The sequence below is a fragment of the Centruroides sculpturatus genome, unplaced genomic scaffold, assembly GCF_000671375.1.
Source record: "Centruroides sculpturatus isolate CEXI.00-Female unplaced genomic scaffold, Cexi_2.0 scaffold69, whole genome shotgun sequence".
NCBI classification, from domain to species: domain Eukaryota; kingdom Metazoa; phylum Arthropoda; class Arachnida; order Scorpiones; family Buthidae; genus Centruroides; species Centruroides sculpturatus.
Window position 1 is genome coordinate 149,466 of NW_019384304.1, and position 23,365 is coordinate 172,830.

The window sequence follows — 23,365 nt, forward strand, 5'->3', positions numbered from 1 at the left end:
ATATATATATATATATATATATATATATATATGATCAATTTAATATAGTATACTTCAAATATACTGATAGTGAAGCAACTATTTTTTGTTTTTAAAACTAGATGCTCTGAAAATTTTGTTAACATTGGGTTTTTCCAAAATGAAATTATAATTTAATAGAAATGTATTGCTTCTTAAAAAGATTCTTTATTCTCAAAGATCTATTGCTGGAATTTTAAACGCAATAGGTTATTGATTTAAATTAAACAATGCATTCTCACTAATCTGAATTACCATTGTTTCCTGTCTATAATTTGCAGATTATTAGAAACCCTTCCAGCTTCAATGATGTGAATTATATGATACTATATATCTTACAATCTGTGTAACTTTTTTCACATCAAAAAATGACTCTAAAATTATTTTACTTTTTGTTACATCAAGAAGTTTTGATGTGATAAAATGTGACAGTATGTTTTTTTATTTACATGGTAGGTAAGGTAAGGTACAAAAGAAAAAGATACCTAAAAGACCCACTTCTGTTTCTTAAACAACACTGCATTCTGTTCACAAGTAAAAGTGAATGGAGTAATGTTGTTTACATGTCTATCAATCCTCTAATAAATACAGCATCTCCAAACTAATCTTTGTTTAAAAAAGTTTTAGTTCAGAAAATCAATAATGATTAATAGCACCTGACCCTGTCACCACAATCAAGAAGACAAAAAGTCTTCTTAATTGAGGTGAAGGGTCATTTGAGATCATGTGAAGAAGACAGATCTTGTCATGTTATCTCAAAATGACATAACACAACAAGATTTATCTTCTTCCCTGTTGATATGGAGAAAATTTGTTTCTGTAACAAATTCAGGAAGTTGTTATAGAAGTGCAGTTTAATTATGATTAAATTGTAATTAAATATTTTATTAACATATATATTTCAAAAAAGGGGAAGACAGCTATGTTTAAAACATTCAAAATTTATACTGAGATAGTATTATAATGTTTCTTTGGAATTTATTTGTTCTGTAAATTTTTATTTAATTAATTCACTTTAACTAACTTTTTATTATCAATTTTTGAGTATAGAATGGTAATCTCAGACTAAGCAGCTCTGTAGAAAGTTAGTTTAGTTTTCAATTTTTGAGGGTTAAAAGCTCAAGCCTGAATTGAAATTAAATGTACATGAATAAACTTAAGATTTGTTATATAGTATGAGTTTATTGCCCATTACAGTATTATAATTTGACATATAATTCTTATACCATACCATATTTGTGTGAGACCTTGCTTGGACTCAAATAATATTTTAATATACTAATTTTGACCATTGTAAGCTAGGAACTGACTATTTTATATTTCTGGATTTTTCAAGAACTTCAAATAAACAATAAAGCAAACTTGCACAAATTATTAATTAATGACAATAAGCTTTTTTTTCCCAACAAAAACTTGCATCTGTGGATTAAAGGTAGAAAATTACAGTAATTATTGTTTAGATTAGTGAAAAATTCAGGTTAGCAGGTTAAATGTAAAGAAAAATAAATCAAAAAGGATTACAGATTAATAAGTATATAAAATATTTTTATATTGTCGTTAGAACATATATTTATGTTAAATGTGAAATAAGGTATGTCCAAAGTGAAGAGAGACAATGAAATCTCATCTTAGAACTTTAGAACAGGGGTGTCCAACCTTTTCGTTTTTCTGGGCCGCATTGGAAAAAGTCAAGAAGTTTTGGGCCACAAGTTTATATAATATATACTTGTGGCCCAATATACAACTATATTTAAGGACTAACATGTCTAGATTATAATAATAAGTATTAAAACTTTATCACGAAAAAGGATATTTTAAAAAATTACTTTTACAGACACTTTCAATTTTACTTAGAAATAGATAAATTCATTTATTATAAATATAAAGAGACAAACGAAAATTTATTTGAATAACACAAATATTTGTTTTATTTGGGTCTCTAATTAATAAAAAGTGACGAAACACTATTTTAAAGTGCGTTTTTATTCAACTAACATATTTATGAATCATATGTAACCCAAAAATTAGGCAAAGCGCAAAATGATATTTTTTTACATCAAACTAAAAAAAGTAGCCATATTTGGTGCAATGTAGCCAAATCTTGCAATGCTGGAAGAAATAATAAATATGGCTGGAGTTGTGACTCAAAGGATTATAGATCCAAATGCGAGGAAAAAAAAGAAAAGTCAAAAGATAAAGAAGTGAGAAAGGTTGGAAAATTAAGAATCAATGTTACCGTGAAAGACCAAAATTAAAGAATGTTGATATTTTCCGGTGAATGTACGAATAATACAAAATACAAAGTATACAAAATACGTCAGTGAAAGTCCGAATATTTGGTTATATTATTATACATTCAAACAATCGCCGGTGTATGTCGACAAGCACAGATAAGCTTTGGTGAAGGTTGAAACGACACCCGAGAAGCCAATGTCGACAGAGAGGCGACAGTCTGTCTCCAAATCCTTTGTGGGTGGCCAGAGGTAGGTCAAGGTCTTTCAATCCTGTGAGGAGGGGATCGGTTTGTCAGGTCAAGTGTCAGAGGATGAGAGGGGTCGTCGGTAAGGCGTCGGCGATATCCGAATAAAAGACACTATTAACAGATCAGTTCGTAATCACGTAATAACGTAATCAGTTCGTAATTTGTAAAGAAAAGTTACTTTCTATAGATGAGATTTCTTCTCAGGAAATATCGCTGAGAGAAGCAGCTGCAGCTAATTCGAAAAGTGGAGGGCAAGGCTATACACTATATGTCATTCAAAATTAAAGTGTTCCACGAATAAATGCAGTTGTAAAAGCAAGGGACTTTTGTGCAATTCAAAGTGCCATAACAATTTAAATTGTTGCAATAAATAAGATTGTATAACGATAATCACGTAATTTATGTGTAAATTTATTATTGTATTATTTTCTTTAATGATTAAGAATGTTCTGTTTGTTTTAGGTTCAACAGTTTATTTAAATGTGCTGTTACTTAATGTGAGATTAGCCAAGGACGCAGAGCTCAATCTACGCCACTTACGGGCACTAGTCGGTAAGACCAGTTCTCTAGGATGCAGATTGAGAGATCTGATCTTAAATATTTCATAGGAGAGCTATTTAAAATGTTGATTGGATATAGGCAGCGAAGACTATATCTAACGTCAGGATTCCTTGACACCAGTTAATCAATCTTATTATACGCGGATTAACACGCGTTCCCGATCTGATTCGGAATAAATTAAGGAGACATTCTTATAAAATAAAACAAGAGTAAATTTAATAAATCTCAAACAAACGAATACAAAAATTTCGATTACAACCATTTAGCGACAAACTAGAGGCTACGACTTAATCTATGCTAATGCGCGTTCGAGAGAGAGAGCTCACAAAATGATTCTAAACATACGACCTGTTAGTTGTCGTCGTCTTCGTTTCTGTAGGTAGAGGACACCTTGTAGATAGGGTTCATATTACTTTCATACGGGAGATCAATTCGTGCACAAAATATAAAAATATCACTTCTTCTAAGTGTAGACTCGGGACTTAGTCTATCGGACTCCGTTATGGGCGTTGGCCATTAGGAGGGAAACGTATGTGGAGTTTGTATGCTTCGGATCTGTCGAAGAACTCCCCGAATTCTGACTAATCTCCCCTTTTATTTCAAAATTTCGTCCAATCATCGTCCAGTAACTCTTTCGTGAGAACGGACGAAAGGGGGATGAACGAGGGGTAACCATTTCCCATCTGAGCGAGATTTTTAACCAGATATGGAAAAACAGAGGATGTTCTCTTCGATGAAAGGAAATAACATTTGTTATCTGGTTTTTCCCACGTCTAAAACAATATTTTTTTCACAAAACGAAGTAATATTTCGTGTCTATATTTAAACATATTTAATAAAAATTCACAAATTAGACCCAGGGCCTTTCGGATCTCACATTAAGCTATCTCCTATTTTCACATATTAAAATGTTGCATTTTTGTCTTAACGTAATAAAAATATTTTTATTAAACATTCACTATCAGTGCATGCCGAATGTCGACATTTGCCGGTGTAAGTGAGAAATAATGATATTTACCAAATATTTCGTACATACACGAAAAGACTGTGTGAATGCTGACATTCACCGGAGAATGTTGACATTCGCCACATATCGGTTATTCACAGCAACATCAATATTTGCATAACAGAAGATCTATTCAACCTTTCGCACTACTTTTTATCTTTTGGCCTTTCTCGCTTTACCCCTTTCTCCAAATTTGGGACTCTAATCCTTTGAGTCACAACCATAGCTTTATTTAGTAATTCTTTCTCATTTACACATCTTGAAGTATTTGAAAATATTTCCTTTCCACTCAAAAATAAAATATGAATAAACGTTTACGGCTTTGTGAAACTTTTTTTTGAGTTTATGACCTTGAAATAAATAAATAATAAAAAAATTAAAACATTTTTTAGTTTTGTTTACACGTTTATTGGGCCGCATTAGAACTTGCCTTGGGCCACGGGTTGGACACCCCTGCTTTAGAACATCTGCACATGCATTCTTGTTTTCACACATACGTGTGAAAAGATGTTGTTGCAATCGCAAGCTTCATTTCTGTGAAAATGTAGAGAGCTGAAAAGTCTAGCAAAATGCATAATTTCATATTACAAATCTTATGGATGAAAAGCAACAGTTTATCACTTTTTGGAAGGAGTTGGAAGGACAGGCATTTATTGCACTATTGAATGTTATAAAAAGAATGGAATTGAGGATTACAAGCTTCACACTGGATATTCAGGGACACTAAAGTCAAAAAATAATGATAACAAAGTAAAAGCTATGTTTCATAAGTACCCATCAATTTCTATAAGAGCTGCAGTCCAGAAATTGAAAATTTCAAGGTTCATGATATCCTATATTAAAACAAAGAAGCTGGGGATCAAGGTACATGTAAAATAATGTGTACCAAAGTACTCTAGTAGTCAGGAAATCTGAGCGAAGCCAGGATGCTGCAGAGAGTACGAAAAATCTTTTGAAGAAAATCTTCATTAATGATGATGAAATCTTCTCAAACTGCACTTTCAAAAATAACTACACTTTACCAATCTTTAATATGCAGTCTATTTTATTAATCGGTTTTGTTCATCATAAATCGAAAAATTGTTTGATCCTGATGAATGTCAATCAATTAATTGACTGAAAACATTAGATTATGTTAATAAAATAGACTGCATGTTAAAGATTGGTAAAGTGTAGTTAACTTCAAGAAATAGCATATAAGGGTGTTAAATGCAACTAATTGAATTTGTAAAGAAAGTAAATACAGTAATACCTCGACTTACGCAAACCCGTAGTTACGCGATTTTCAAATCTCATTGAGTCGTCTTTTGTTTGAGTGCCATGCAACTCTTGATTACTCACTCCCCCCACACTATTGTTCAGCTTACATGTTCGGTTGTGTCGCGTGGAATCGACACATAGCTACAATTTATTTTGTGTTATTTATTTCTGTGTTTGTTATATCTACAGAGACTTGAGAGACTCTATGTGGTGATTTCTTGTAACTGTGAACGAATCAGACGAATCAGATAAATGCCGAATCTAATAATAATTTCATACTGATTTGAACATATTGTGGCATTTATGAAATAAAAGCCTTCCAACACCATTGTAGGAAATTGCTCGTTAAATCATTATTGAAGAGGAATATTTTTTGAATCTCATAATATCTTTCATTAGTTTTAATCTTTGTTGCAGTGATTTTCTTAATTAAAATTACACTCTCAATTATACTTGAGGTTTTCTTAAAAATCTTTCAATGAAGTAGGGTAATGTTTTTTAAATAGAAGATTTTTAAGAAATAAACTCAAGTATAGTTGAGAGAGTAATTTTAATCTTTCATCCATTTTGTAGCATAGCAGTAGCTGGCATTGAAATGAGAAGTATGGTGTGCATCTTTTATTTATATCAGCAAACATAATATTGTACAATATAGATCACATGCGATATTGCCCCCATGTGGGCGTTTTTCCATATTCAGAGGACGATTAGCAACAATTTATATTTTGGGGGGTGAAAAACAATTTTCTGGGCGATATAGTAAAACATTATATTAAGAATAATTAGATATTTTATTTGTTATATCGTACAATAATTAAACAAATAACATTATTCTAGTCACTAGTCTATTCAATGCAGTACGAATTTGGCGTTAGCCTTGGCCCTCGGCATCGGAATTTTGTAGCGAAGGGGGAAATACTACGCAACGGTTTTATTGAAGGGAGCGACGATTTGTTAGAGGTTGAGAAACCTCTAACAAATCGTCGCTCCCTTCCATTGACAATTTGTAGAGAGGTTGATATAGATGATGGAATGCTGGTTCAACATTTTATTACTGTTACTTAAGTTATTGTGCCCATTAACACTAGATTTAGAAAACAAAATTCATTTTACAGCAAGTTTGCAATACTTTAGAATACCAGTGTGTGTATATAATATACAGTAGAACCTCCATTATCCGGACCTCCATTATCCGGATTTTCGATTATCCGGATTGTTCAAAATAAGCAAAAATTTTACGAATTTGCTGATTCGCACTTGGCAAATTATGACATTGTTTATGTACGTAATGGAATGCATAATTTTTTTGTTTCAACAACGTCTCACCCAGCACAGTGGTAGTAAACTCTTAAATATATTTTACGTAGTAATAAAAATATAACTTGACATACGTATTTATAAATAATTTATATTCAAATTACATCATTTCTATGACCAAGGGTAACGTAAGGCATGGACGAAGTGGGCCACTGCCTATGCCTCGCGGTCCGAAGGGCCTCGCGCCTCGCGCCTCGAAGGTTTACGCATTATTTAAAAGCCGCGAACGCGACGAAAAAATTTTACTCGTCATAAAACGATAAATAGTTTGTCAAATTTTTATTCATAAAAATGCAGTTTCAACTGCTTTTTATTTTATAAAATCCGTCTTCTTGCGCCACCAGAGGGCCTTTTAAACAATAGGTAGTTTGTTAGCGTTGGTCAGTAGTAGTCCAAATTCAATACGAACGTTTGTTTCTTGAAAATTTGATCACGATTTAAATACAGTATTCGCTTTTAATATTAACGACATGTCATCGAAAAGAAAACGTGTTGTGTTATCATTAAAAGACAAATTAAAGTATTTATTTCGATTATCCGGATTTTTCCGTATCCGGACTACCTTCATCCCCAATTAGTCCGGATAATCGAGGTTCTACTGTAATTTACATACATCTTAGGCAGCATGTTCATATTTGTATAGATGCCATTTGTTGAAAATTGTGACACATTTTTCAGTCACTCCAATAGTTTAATTGAATCTATAATTTTGAATTTTATTTTGTTTTCATTTTAATTAAAAACAATTGGGACATATTTGGACACAGTGGAGAAGAATGAAATTACAATAATTTATCAAAGTCATGTTATAGTAACTGATACTAATAGTGGTTTTATACACTCACTGCCAAAAGTTAAGCACGGAGCAATAAACTGCGAAAAAATCGACAAATACAGCTGTGATTGACACAAAATGCAGCAGGACAGTAGCAAATATGTTTATGCATGAAACAACACAGAGAGTTACATAGAAAAATGAAAACAATATTGAATTTTCATAAAGTATAAGATGAAATCATATTGGAATCATTAACAAAACGATGTTTAAATCCAAAACAAACAAACAAAACCGACATTAGTAGGGTAAATGGTCACCCCTTATCCTTACACAAAGTTTACAGCGTGTAACCATGCCTACCATGAGGTGATCAATTACTCCAGAGTCAAATAAGTGCCATTCCTCCTGTAGAGCAGTTTGCAACTATGTGAGAGTGGCAGGGGGTGGGAAACATGCACACACAGCACGGCCGAGGGTACCCCAAAGATTCTCAATGGTATTGAGGTCTGGCGAATACGCCGGCCAATCCATACGCGCTATTCCTTCACTCTCGAGGTAGTCGTCGACGAAGGCAGCTCTATGGGGTCGTGCGTTATCATCCATTAAAACAAAAGCAGGACCAACTGCTGCAGCATACAATTTCACAGTGGGTTCGAGGACTTCATCCCAATACCGGACAGCCATCACAGAACCCCCTCGATACATGTGCAGGTCGGTGCGATATCCCAATGAAATGCCTGCCCACACAATAATGCTTCTACCTCGGAATGCGTGATGCTCGATGATGTTCTGGGGTCGATTGCGTGTGCCTTTTTTTCTCCACGCTCTTACACGTTTGTCATCTGGCTCCAGGGGAAATCGCAACTCATCCGTGAACATAACGTTGTCCCAATCAGACACAGTCCAATTCACATGTTGCCGACACCACTTTAATCGTGTGCCTCTGGATTGGACGGATAGTGGAACACAAACTCGTGGTACCTGGGCGTACAGTCCGTTCATGTGTAGCCTTTGGCGCACAGTAGTAGCAGATATCGTTTTACCAATGGCTGCTGCAACCATCGATGTCACACGTGTAGAGGTTGCTCTTCGATTCCGCTTGGCTACAAGAGCAATATAGCGATCTTCTGCAGGGGTCGTAACTCTTGGGTGACCGGCCACAGGTCTTCGGACAACTGTTTGGCTTGTTTGGAATTGTTTTCATAACCGTGAAATGACGGAATGATGAACGCTGAAGAAAAGAGCAACATCTGTGATTGATTGTCCTGTTTCAAGGCATCCCACACACTGCCAGCGCTCACTGTCTGTTATTCGTCTTCTGGAAGTCATAGAAACACGTCAGTCATGCACAGTAATTGTACAACAGTTCTCCACACTTTTTCTCGGCACTTACATGCAACTCCTCTCACACTTCAGAAGGCTGGCTTCTTATACGACTGCCTGTTTTGCATATTTCGTGACACGTAACCTTGATTGATAGTAACGTAACATATTTGCATGCTTCCACCTACCTCTGCAGTGAATTGCAGCCTGTCAAATGCAGATTGCTTTCCGGACATGAACATTTTCTGCTCCGTGCTTAACTTTTGGCAGTGAGTGTAAAATTAAAAGTGATACACATGCATTTAATTAAATTAGCTAATTTGTTGATTTAACAGTTTAATGTATGCTATTTAGTTTATACTATTACAATACTTTTTATTTTTTGCTAACATAATTATTAAAATATTTAAATTTACTTAATCTAATTGTGTTTGTTTAAAAATTTCAGAAACAAACGTGATTTCTCATGAGGACATTCACAAGGTAGAAATTTGTGCAGTGTAGTATATTCGAGGCGAAAATGGCTACCAGCCTCGATGCGTTCATTCCACAGCTTAAAAGCCAAGATACGAAAAAGCGCTTGCAACTTGGAAGTGACATACTTAATTATTTAGAAGATCCAACCAATTCAGTAGAAACTGAAGACTTAGGATTTTTCATTGATTCTTTAGTGTCATGGCTGAATAGTAGTAATTGCAAAGTAAGTTTTTTTTTAATTATTAGGTTATTATGGTTAAGAAAGTTATTTTAATGTTGAAAGGTTTAATTTTCTGTTAATTAGATTTTTGTTATTATATATCTATATTTCGAATTTTTGGTGTGACTAAACAGTAAATGTAATGAGTATCCAAGCAAAAACATCTGAGTTGTAAAAAAATTTTGCCAAGTAAAAATTTATGACAATTTAGATGATGGTCAAAATTTTTCTTAGGAGTTTTGTTTTGGTAAAGATAAGCTTGGCACTTAAAGGCAAAATGTAAGGTAAATACAGGTAAAAAATTTTGACAGTTGTCTAACTTGTTACACATTTTTACTTGGTGAAATTTTTTTTTACATCTCAGATGTTTTTGTTTTGATATCAATTGTTTTTGTTTAATAGTTGTATTATTATGTCAAGACATAAGATCAGTCACTGACCAAATGCACTATCAACTGAATGCTTTCAATATTCATTCTGATTGGCGCTGACTGAATAATTCATCGACCAATGCGCTGCCAGTTGAATGTGCTAGTGACCAATGCTTTTGATATGTTATTTAGAAAAATTGTTATAAAAAGTTTTAATTGGCAAAAATTTGAGCTCTTGTAATTCTGAGTAACATTTTGTATAAATTTGTTTGTTTCCAATCAATTTTATCTTTATAAGCATAAAATTAAGCCATAAAACTGAATTAGTTTAAGAGAACTTTGACCTATTGACCTGGAAGTTTTGCGAGCACCTCACTGATAATGAGAAAGGCTTAAGTTTAAAATTTGAGCTTTCTAGACCCAGTATTTTTTTCTATGAGTGTCTGCAGTGCTGAATGAAGAGGAATATACATCTTTTTTGACAATTTTTGCACTTTTTAATTGTTTATATTTCGGCAACTGCTTTATAAAAAATCTTGAAATTTTGCACACTACCTAAGAAAACAGTTTTCTTTTTGAACAAGATATTCGGAATTACTTTAGGTGTTTGGGAATGGAGAAATTGACCTCTGAAAATCGGCAACTCTGTTTCTTGTATATATAGTCAGTGACTTTTTTACTTGGCAGGGGAGTCAATGCCATGACTCCTGATACAATGATCTCATTTACAATAATCATTCATTAATTAAGATATTGATTTGTTCAATTAATTTCCCATAAATTTTAAAAATTTCTGAATAAACTGTTTAATTAAAAATAATTGTTACAAAATTGAATAAACTAAGTTAGAATTGAACTGAAAACTAGTTAATTGTAATTTTAAGACTTTATAAAGCTAAAAATTATTGAATAANATGTAAAAAAATTAATTTAATGTATATCTGAAATTGCTTGGTTATTTTACTTTACAATTTAAATGCTTAATATAAATTTATCTTTTAACATATTGTGATGTACTGTGTCAATATTTTTGTTGAGAAATCAGAAATTATTGAATATTAATTGATTTTGAAAAGAATACATTCTATTATATTTTTGAAAGAATGAATTACATCTGTAGATCGATTGATTATATTAAAAATCAATATTCAGATCTAATTGAAAATTTATTGATAATGTCATAATAAAATTTTGTGTAGTGATTTAAATAGAATCCATTGTACTTTGCATTTCATACATAATTCATAGTGATGATAAAGATGATGAAATAATGAAAATAAACTGGATGAAGTAAAATAAAATTATTTAAGTTTTAAGATAAATACATTTAATATGTTTATCTGCTTGCTTATTCAAAAATGATGATAATTATAAATTTTGAAATATGTTTGATAGAAAGTTGTTAAATATTTAAGTTGTCATTCAATGTTAGTTATTTAAGGAATATTTTTTAAATTAAATATACTGTTTGTTAAATGTTTGTGGTACATTTAAGAAACAATGCATTTAATTTAAAAAATATTTCTTAAACAACTAACATTGAATGACAACTTAAATTTAAAGAAAAGAATTAAGGAAAGTCAATCATCTTTTTCTATTCAACAACAAAGATAAGATCAACAGGAATAGAGCCCCAGGGGTATATTTGGTCCCCATATTGGACAATAGATTTGAAAGAGATCTTGCATATGTGGGCACTACTAAGAGATTATGGACCTGTAGAATTAAATAGCATCAACAAGACATCTCTAATAAAAAACTAGTAACAACTCTGGCCTAATATGTAAGTGAGCCTGGGTGTCAGTCATCTGGGATAAGACAAAACTCATAAAGGAAAGTCTTCAGCATTCAAAAACTAAAAACCTAGGAGGCCTGGAAAATTTTTAATGCATCAATCGATGGAAATAGCATTACTAGTAAAAACTGTGAGACAATATCTGCCACATGGTAGTCATTGGTTGATAACCCTCTAAAGACAAGCTGATAAATGATATTACAACAAGATGATACTACAGATAAGTTTTTGTACTATGCATGTGTATCATTTTGTCATAATAATTTTGTCTAATTTTTATTGTATAATAATAATTTGTAGAGTATATGTAAAATGTAACACTCGTTAAATATTCAAAAATGAGTGGACATCAAATAGAAAATAATTTTAAAAAACATTCTGCAAAGTTCAGCAGTTGATGCAGACCCCTAAAAGAGACCAAAAACATTCCGTTTTGTATTTAATTCAAATACATATTATTTGTGAAAGATTGTATTCATGGTATATAGTGTTTAATTTAGTTGAATATATATATTAAATGGCATATATAAAATGGTTCACTCTAGGTTCTCTTTTTAATGATTATGCTGACTGGCTAATTAATTTGATGAATTAATAAGACAAAATAATGAGCAGGAATAAATATATTTAAATTGTAAGATCCTATTTGCTGTTGCAGAAAAATATTGCAGAAAACAGAAAAATATTCTATTTCTGTAGCACGGAAAGAGTCCAGAAAATTTGATCGTAAAATATTTTAATGTTTTGTTACATATAATGATGCTTACTTGATAGCCAACAGAAGTGAGAGTGGTTGTGGCATTAATAGATTGACTAGTCAGATATGATGAAACCATGTGAAATGTCAACCACTTAAAAGATGTGTTGTAAATGATTGATGCAAGCAATTTTGTGAGTGAACAAGCAATATGTTTGTTTCACATACTACTGTATTAGAAAGCTTTTAGAAATTTACTAATAATTAAGTCTTGAAAAACAAAGCAGAGGTAATCATAAGTGAGAAGATTTGCGACTGGTGAATAGTTTGGTAATTAATATTATTGTTGTCTTCGAATTCTGACATTATTCCAAGGCATCAATAGTAGACTTTATTTGAATTTTTCTGCAGAAAGGAACATTGTTTTTTCAGAAAACAGAATTAAAGTGTTTGTTTTCTATTTCTTTTTCCATTGTAATTTTTAAGCAAGTGGAAACTGTGCTTTTTTATGATGATTGATTGTGCTTGAAAACAAAATTCTGCTTGTGATAATTTTCAGTGATAATTTTTTTTTGCAAGTGAGAATTAAACTTCATTGTTATTGTACATATTGCTGATTTGTTTGTATTAAATATAATAATAATGGTGCTTTGTATTTATTAAATTACAATTAAATGAGTACAAAGTTAAGTCATAAAATGACAACTATAGTAGTGAAGAAATTAGTTTTTTATTATAATCATTGATGGAGAGAAATATTAGATGTTGGCTCGTATGGTGAATTAACTTCTGTACAATCTTTTTCAAATGTCCTTTAATGTAAGTTTTTTTTATAAACATAAACTGTACTTACAAATAATAGAAAATATAATACTATGAAGTAATATATATTTTTTTTCACCTGGAAAATATTTCTGCAAAGAACAGTGATTATAAATATTAACCAATGAGTATAATAAATAGCAAACTAGTCAGGACAAAGTGTAAAGCAGTTAATTAAATTCAACAGATAATTTAGATATAACTTTAAAACTAACTGAGATCATTTCTGAATTTGGCTTATTTTGATATTTTAAATGAAGATAATAATGCAAAAAACATTTGTAATTGAGCACATAATGAAGACAAAATTATATACATCAGCAAGTAATTTACTGTAAAAACAAATGTTAGCAATCACTTTAATTAGTCCAGAGTAATTGAAAATTAAGCTTGTATTGTACAGTTGATTAAATATAAATTAAAATTAATTTAAATATAAATTTTCATAAGTAAATTTAGTACAGTAAATCATTTATTCATTAAATCAGTTTTAAAATTATAAAATGTAGGTATATATATATAAACTGATTTTTATTCATGCTTCTAAATTATATGTATATTTCATTAATGATAAAAACATCTATTATAAATTTTCTCAAGATATTTTAACATTAAGTGAATGCTTGAAGAATTGATTTTCTAGATATGTAAAAAAATTAATTTAATGTATATCTGAAATTGCTTGGTTATTTTACTTTACAATTTAAATGCTTAATATAAATTTATCTTTTAACATATTGTGATGTACTGTGTCAATATTTTTGTTGAGAAATCAGAAATTATTGAATATTAATTGATTTTGAAAAGAATACATTCTATTATATTTTTGAAAGAATGAATTACATCTGTAGATCGATTGATTATATTAAAAATCAATATTCAGATCTAATTGAAAATTTATTGATAATGTCATAATAAAATTTTGTGTAGTGATTTAAATAGAATCCATTGTACTTTGCATTTCATACATAATTCATAGTGATGATAAAGATGATGAAATAATGAAAATAAACTGGATGAAGTAAAATAAAATTATTTAAGTTTTAAGATAAATACATTTAATATGTTTATCTGCTTGCTTATTCAAAAATGATGATAATTATAAATTTTGAAATATGTTTGATAGAAAGTTGACCATGTTTAGGAATGGTTTTGTTTGCGTTAATGTATTCAAATTAGCAATGAGAACCAAAGGAAGATTCTCATTGCCAGTGTGAGACTAGCACAGAAAGGGAAAATGAACTTTTATGCATTTACGGACAAATACAAACAATAAAGATATTGAGGAATGAAGATAAACAAATCAATGTGACTAGCAGCCTTCAAAATCATCAGTGATATATCATATTTAGTTATTTCGCATATTTATTTCTGTGTTTATTTTCAATTTTAGTAAATAGATGTGCATATATTACATTAATTTTTGTATTTACTAGTAATATGTATAAATTTTTCAATGAGTATATGGATTTTTTTCTGTGCTCTCCAATAGCTAATAAATTTAGCTGAAATTATCTTGCTTTTTTAAAAATAATAATTTCCTGAATAAAATGTAAGTTTTGTTGGTTTTGCATTTTAGTAATGCCTTACATTCAATTTATTTTAGTCATAATTTCTAACATTGTTTCCGTGAATAACTCACTTTTATCAATTATAAGTTATGGCAGTTACTGTGGAAATTTTTAAATATTTTTTCTCAATGTTTTTCTTTATTAAATTTCAACTAATGGTGTGAATTTGTCTTTATAACAAATCTTTTTAATTGGAACATTTGAGTTGTATTTTGCATTCTAATTGCTGCATGTAATTTTACTTTAAAATTAAGATAATTTTATGATTTGATGATAACTTAATTGTAAGGAAGTAGTCAGATAAATCCAGTTTTGTTATTATAGTGGATTTATTTTCTCTTGTGTTTATGCAACAATTTTTAGTGAATTTGTTACAAAATCTGTTATACTAAATTTTTTTTTTGAGGTAGTTTGAAATAATGTTACATAAGCACATTTCATGGATATTTCATGGACATTTCAGTTATATCTGAAAAAATGTTTTTATGGTAATAATAATAATAAAATAAACTGCTAAAATTCTGGTTACAAAAAATATTTAATCAAACATTTTATACCTTTAATTTAGGTCATCTCAGCTGACTGAAACAAATTTTATTTCTTCTGTTAGCTGAGGATTACCTAAATTGAAGGTCAAATATTTTCAATTAAATATCTTTTGGTAATGGAACTTTAGCAGTTTGTTTCATTATCATTATTATTGTGCCAAATTTTGTGAAATTTTATGATGCTTTATGGTGTGAAAATACAGTCAAACCTTGGTTTTCGAATGACTCACTTTTAGAACAAATTGTTTCATGAACAGAATTTCAAACTTGGTTGTCAAACAATCTACTTGGCAAGAGAGAGAAATGGTCAACTCCCTAAATTTCCTACGTAAGAAAGCCAATGGCTTGACCAATCAACGACAGGACTACTGATTCAGAAGCTAGTGGTACTAAGATTGCCTCATGTCATTAGATGTCATAGCATGGGTTATTAATTACATTGCTATTTAAATTAAATTTGTCAATATATGTTTTCTACCTGATACACTAGACTGTTTAGTTTAATAAAATTGCAATGGACAAAGGAATGAAACAGCATATTAGTAAACACCTTGAAAAAAATTTAGTAGTGATTAAATTTAAACTTTTGCAATTGAACTTCTCTTGGGTTTAATAAAGAAGCTATGAAAAATAAATATTGCTAAGTAAAATATTCAAATGTGAAAAGTATGCTTTTGCTACAAAAGTTAATCATTATTTTTATTAATTTTTAAGTAGGTTATCTTCTTAAATACAACAATTATAATAGATTATATCTTATAATTTGTGTAAAATGCTACTGTGGTAGAAAAAATTATTATAATAAGAACAGTTATGATAGTTATTTTTTGCTTGCATTTTCCTTTTTCATTTTTTCTTTCCCTTTGTATAAAGTGTATTTGGTAACCTTATGTTAATGGATATTTTCTTCCTCTGTAAATTATGTTTAAATAATAGTAATTTTAAAATGCGTTTTGACTTGTATAGCATTAAGTTTCACTTAATGTTAAACAGTACACGACAGATAATATAAATTATTGTTTTGTAGCAATGATTTTTCTACTTGAAAAATGTAATTTTTCTTAAAAGTTGAATCAAATTTATATTTTTGATAGAAACCAATTTCTTTGGTACACATAAGATATGTTTATATTACTCTATCTCTCTACCTTATCACGAAATATAAGTAATTTTAATGAAATATGGTACGTATATATACATATATATACACTTTACAATACCCTATCATTTAAGTATCACACTTGCTATTGTATTAATTCTGTAACTTACCGCTTAAAGGCGTTATAAAAGCCATCACGTCGGCCATTTTTCATCCTCGACATTATCGAGATCGGAAATATAGATAAAACTTCTACTATAGGTCTCAACATCCGAGAATTTATGATTCACCTGAGGCTACTCTGTCAAAATTCTGGGTTTTTTTTATTTACTTATTTTTGATTTTTTTTAAAATAAATGTCTTGTCATTTTAGAAATTATAATTAATTATATACATATATTAAAAATTATAATTAAGTTTAAAAATTATTTTTTTAAATAAAGTAACGGTGTTTAAAAATTAAACTGGTTGTTGTTACGTTTTCGTGTTTTGATCGAGTGATGTCAACATGTATTTTGATAAAGGACCCTTTGGCTATATTTAATTAGAATCTGGTTAATTTGATGTTTGTAGATAACGGATGAGAAAATGCCTATCGTTCTTTTCACATGCATAAGTTAAAATAATCGTTTTTAAATGTAGATATAAGTGTAATGATCATTATAACAAGAAAAAATTAAATTATAAAAAAATATACTTTTAATACATTAAACAGAAGTAATATTTAATATGCGAAACACCTTCAAACTGGAAAATAAACTCGTCTGCTGTAATTAACACATAGGCCATGTAGCCTACTATCTTCTCATTCGAGTAAGACTATAGTATATTTAAACGTAAAATATAATAATAAAAAATTTATTTTATGTTTTAAATTCTAAATTATTTTATAATTAGTAGTATATTAATACATACGTATGTAATCGAATCTTTAAATAATTTCGATAATAAATATTATTACAGTATTTTGTTTTTTTTTTTTTTTTTATTAAGGAAAATATATCGTTAGTATATGGCNAAAAAAAAAAAAAAAAGGTTAAGTTAAAAATAATTAGTTATAAATGAACTAAGAATTTTAATTTTACTTCCTTGAAGGATTTTCTTTACTATGTTAAGAAGAAAGAAAATTTATTGCATTTTTAATATTAAAAGTTTATAGCACAAATTTAATATTCAATAAACTGAATATTGAAAGTAGTCATATATTTGTCTGTAAATATTATTCTCTTGACAGTGATATTTATTTTACAGTTCTTATCAAATCAAATTTGAAATTGAAATACTAGGAGAAATTTTATCAAAAATAGATTTAAACAGATCTTTAAAAACTGTAAAATGAATATGTATATATTTCAAAATTTCGAACATTGCCTTTAATAATTCTTTAGAAATAAATTTCATTAAATTTAAAGAAATAAAGAAAATTTTATAAAACCTGCAACGGTTATATGATTTAGTAAAATAAATTTTGATTAATCTTTCTTGAGATTTAAAATATGCTGCTGTTGTATTTAAAAAAAATTATTTTGATTGAATAATTTTTTAATTCTCTTTTAAATAAACATTAACAGGAAATGATTTTCATAACAAGTACTTAAAGAAAAATTTTTTTGTTGAAGTGGGTCTAAAATTTCTTTTTAAGGAAGAAAGTTTAATAAACTAAACTTAATCATTCTTTTATATTATATAATTTTCTGAAATCATAAAATATTCAAAAATTGAAAATTTAATTTTTTTAAAATAGCCATTATTATGATAAATTAAGTTGTTAAATTTGTAATTCTTTTAATGGTAACTAAAAAATGGCAGATAAATGTTTTTTTTTTAATAAATATTGCATATATTATACTTATTTTTGAAAATAATGCTAGAATTTTTGGTAGTTAGTATCACTTGCAAACAGTATGTCTACAATAAATTAAATTTCCAGATTTACATGCAGTTCAAGAAACTTGCATAGAAAATATATGATTGTATTAGTTTGTCATCACTATCACTAGTTGTAATAAAACTAGGATAATACTAAGGCAATTTACAATGATATTCAAACATGAACAATATGATCATACTTAAAATTTCAGGGCTGTGATCAGCACTGGTTTCTCCATCATTGCATCATTTAACATTGACAATGACTTGATGTTTCCAAAAAGAGATGACAAGTCAATTTTATATATCTTTTCTTATATTTTATGGCTGAAGTTTTTACATAAACTTTAAAATTTAAATTATTATAAATAAAAAAATCTTCTGTATTTAATAAATTAATCAAATTCTATAGTACTACTACTCAAACCTGTAAAAAAAAGGTTTGAATTGTAGTACTGTGGTTTAATCAAATATTTTTCAAAGAATAACATATGTAATTTAAATACCATTAAGAGTAATTAGTTTGTTTAAAGTAAATGACAAATGAGAATGTATAGATGACATTTTATTCCAATCATAATTATTATACATAATATATTATTTTTCTTTACAGAACAATATTTAATAAATCAAAAATAGTTTATAATCTGTCTGTAATTATTAAGAATTCAAGAGAGAGATAATTTCATTAAATATTATTAAATATCCTGACCAATATTTTATTTGATTAAAAAACAATTTAGATTTTAAATGTAACCTTTGGAAGTTGTCCAAGAATCTAGGTTATTATACAGCTAATTATTATGAATTAAAATGACAAATTTCTCAATGAATTGTTTTTAACTTGTTTTTGATGTGTTGTAATTTTTAATTTGAAATAAATTTTTGCTTCAAATCATAAATAAATAACATATATTAATTTTAAAACTTCATATTGTTTCACACAAGTCTTGGAATTATTTTTCTTTCATAGAGTGCATTTATTTTGTTTGAATTTAAATTTTAAAGATATGCTTAAGATATAAAGTATAATATGAATATTTTAAATAATGACGACATATTAAGAGTTTTAATGTGTGTAAAAATTTTAAAAATAATTTTTTAAATCTAATATTGCATTAGCTCATATAAATATATTAAAAATTAAACAGTTTTATATTCAAATATATGAAAAGATAGATTTAATTCTATCCCAAAAATAATTAATTACAGCCCAGAAATAATATGACTTTTAGATATGTTTAATTGCAAAATAAATTTGTTAAAATATTAATTTCTAAATATATTTATTTACGTTATAAGCATTTAGAATTTGTGATAAATACTTGGCAATTTATGTTTCAATTTAAACATTACATTTTAACATGAAATTTATCATAATTCAACCATTTTAATAATAATAATTTATTAAAGTGTGTTAAGGACTAACACTGTCCAGAAAACAATTAACTTGTTTTTCTTCTCTGGTTATAAATTATTACAATCATTATTCTCTTTCCTTATTGTAGGTAATGTTATCTTTGGCTATCATTTTGAGAAATGAATTCTGCAAGTTCTTAAATTATTTTATATAAAATTTGTGCAATATACTAAAAATAAATTATTTATTTATAGGAAGTATTGATTTCCATATTAGCTTCTGTTTTTTTGCTCTCTCATCTCTGATGCTTATAATTTCTTTTAATTAGAAAATAAGTTTTTTTTTTTTTTTTGGAATGATATGAAGATGATGATTTTATTACCCATTAATTGTAAAATATTGATGTAATGGTTATACAATAAGATACACTATTTGTTAAGGAAATTATTGAAAATATATATGTATCAATATGTTGGAATATATTTTTTGCTTTCAGTGTAATATAATTAATTGCATATATCATGCTAATATATAAATATAATCATTATTTACACATGCAGTTGTACTGTACCATTTAATTAGTTTTATATTATTGTAGTATTTCTTGTTTTAAGAAAATAGCTAAACTTTATGTAGTTTATAATATTTTTTACCATTCTGTTAAGTGATTCTTTTATTTTAATTTATTCTTCCAAAATAGAGAGAGAATAAACACGACTTGATGCAATGACTTAAGATTTTACAAAAAATCAGTTTCTTATTAAGATATTTCATTGGGTCATGCATTGGTTCTGCCTTCTCTTTCAGAAGAATAAATGAAGAAAAACTATATAAAAATAAATTCAAAAGTTACAAATTGATTTAATACTCCTGATGACATACATTTTTACATCAGATTTGATTAAAAAATTAAAACTAAAATGTCACTAAAGACTTTTTATATTAAACAATTATTAACTACTAAACAGTCAAGTTCAGAGTATATCAATTCCACATAACATCAGAAAAAATACAAATGCTAAAAATTATAAAAGTCAAAGCTTCTTTATTGGATAAAATGGATTATGGGACTTCTCCATCCTGTCATCAGACCCAAAAAATTCAAAACAAAAATTCAAATAAGAACATCTGTAAGTTTCCATTGAGCATTAGAGGAAATTTGAATGCATGTACAGTTAAAATAAAAAAAAGAAAACTTTTGTTTGATTCAAAACATCTGACTGTTTAGGCAACAGTTTTTTTTTTTTTTTTTTCAATCATATTAATACTATAAATAGAATCAAATAAATAATAACTTTTTTTTTTAAATCTCGGAATTAAATCATTAAATTACTTTATATCTGTTTATTTAATTAGCCAAGTTATGGTTCAATGAATTTGGTATTATCATATGTTTAATCTTTAAATCCAATTTCGTATATTAATTTTTTTTCCACAGCATAAGTAAAATAAAAACAAAATATTAAATCAGAATAATTAAATTATATATGACACACTTATAATTGTATTTTATATAATTGTTATACTTTTGTATAATCTAGGAAATTGTAATATTTTAATAAATAAAAATATAATAATACTATTTAATGAAGCTATATGTTAATTTTACAATATTCAATATTTTAAAAACGAACAGCTCGGTTCATTATTTAAAGAATGCTGTTTTAATTTATCTTTAACTATAAATATTCATATCAATACAGTAGACCCCCCCCTATAACACTGTTGATAATTCCATATTATATGAATTCCATGTTGTACAAGTCACTTAGATTTTACAAATATTTCACAAAAAAAAATTGAAACATTAATTTTTAAAGATTTGTATGCTGAGGAAAGTATTATTAATCCATTAATGTTTTATTATGTTAGATGTTTTGTAGGTATTTTTAAAAAATTATTATTTGATGCATGCAGTTAATACACAGCAGTGTTTGTAACAGATGTTCTTGATGACAAGTTTGTTTCCAAAAAATACTAATGATATTTTTTACGGTATTAAGGTTTAATGTTGTAATATTGTTTTTATTGATTGATTTTTTTTACCTCCGTAAAAATATAATAATAATTTTTTTTAATGTAGTGGTAAAATTTAATTATTGTAAATAAGAGAGAACTGAAAAAACCGAGTACATATTATTTATAAGTACTGTAGAAATATTTTTATAATAATGTTTTGACACTTATCATAAAAATAAATATTTATTCTTGTGATATTTTAGAAAAAATATATTAAATTTTTTTATTTATAAAAAAAAAAGGAAAAAAACTTTATGTAGTTTAAATTGAATTTGATATAGACATAAATTGATTATGAAGCATATTAAATTAAAAACAGAAATTTTGAAATCTCGTGTGTCTTTTTAAATTATATCCTATGATATATAACAACACTTTAATTTAGATTTAAATCAAATCAGTTTTTCTATTTTAAAATTATATAAAGAAGTGAAAAACATATCTACAGAAATATAATAGTATAGTGCACTCTTGCTAATCTGAACTAATGATTTTGTGCAGGAATGTTTATGTAACCCCAATAATCCAAAGCGAAGTGTAGAGAAGGACTACAGACACATTGATATGTTTTTAAACATTTATATACTGTATTTGGTACATGCATTTATTAAAATGTAAAGCATGCATTAATTTTACAGTTTAGTCATGTATTTAAAAATAATTTTAGCTAGAACATTTAGTCGCATAGCAAAAAAAATGACTGTTTAATTTTCATGTTTACCCTTTAATTTTGACAAGAAATTGTAAACTTTATTCAACAAAATTTTAATGTCCTCAAGTTCCAACCACATGTTACATTATAAATCTCTGACACTATTATGATAAAGAGGTAAGTTTTTATTTTCGGTATTAAATGGTTTTTAAGTTTATTTGACTCATCTTCACATACCTATGAAGATGTCAGTCACACGGACTTGAAAAACATCTAATACCGAAAATAAAAAATGACCTCTTTATCAGAATAGCATTTGCTATGCTATAAAATTTATATAGAATAGTTTTCAGTAATATTTTATACATAGTTTTTGATATTTATAACAATGCATTTTAATATTGCAGATAAATTCAACGAACATTTTAGGTAAAAGAAACATTGTATAAAACAATATTTTTACATCTGATGATAAAACTATTCATTACTTCTATCTTAGCTTTAATTCAGAATTTTAAAATTAAAAATAAATAAAATTGATTTATGGAATGTTTAATATTAATCTTAAAAAATACATATTTAAATTATTAATTTCAAAAATATCCACCCTTTTTTTTCATTTTGTACTACTGGAAAGTAAATCATTATGATTCTAGTCATGATGTTTTGTAAGTTATGTATGTTTATATATAGCTCTTCTCTCATCTGAATAATTATAAAAAGTAGTCACAATATTCTAACATGCCTTCCCATTTATACAGAATTGATTTTAAAGTCAAATTATATATAAAAAAATTTAGTAAATTAATAGTATTTTAACAATAGATTTTGATGAAAGAAGGAAATATTTTTAAGTTTCAATATAAGTTTAATTTCAAAAAACAAGGCTGATCAACTTTATCATTTTAGATAGTACTATAACACTTAACATAGATGTTAGATAAATATGAGACAGTGTACGTATTCAAATTTATTATTATAGCGTGCTTTTTAGTTCCATATATAACCGTACATAGTAATATTGCATAATTCTAATTATGTTTGGATTCAAGGCTGTCACACCTACAGCCTGTCAAGTTTTCATTCATTGAAACTTGGCTGTATGCATCATTAACCTGAT

At 27.7% G+C, this 23,365-nt stretch overlaps 1 protein-coding gene across 1 annotated transcript in view; it reads left to right on the forward strand.

Moving 5' to 3' along the window:
* The window catches only part of LOC111618249 (CLIP-associating protein 1-like), a 184,925-nt gene that overhangs the window by 23,120 nt on the left and 138,440 nt on the right, over positions 1 to 23,365 (forward strand). The window contains exon 2 of the mRNA XM_023359738.1: positions 9,194 to 9,445. Coding sequence (XP_023215506.1) covers positions 9,266 to 9,445 — 180 coding nt within the window. The 5' untranslated portion in view covers positions 9,194 to 9,265. The remainder of the gene's footprint in view (positions 1 to 9,193; positions 9,446 to 23,365) is intronic.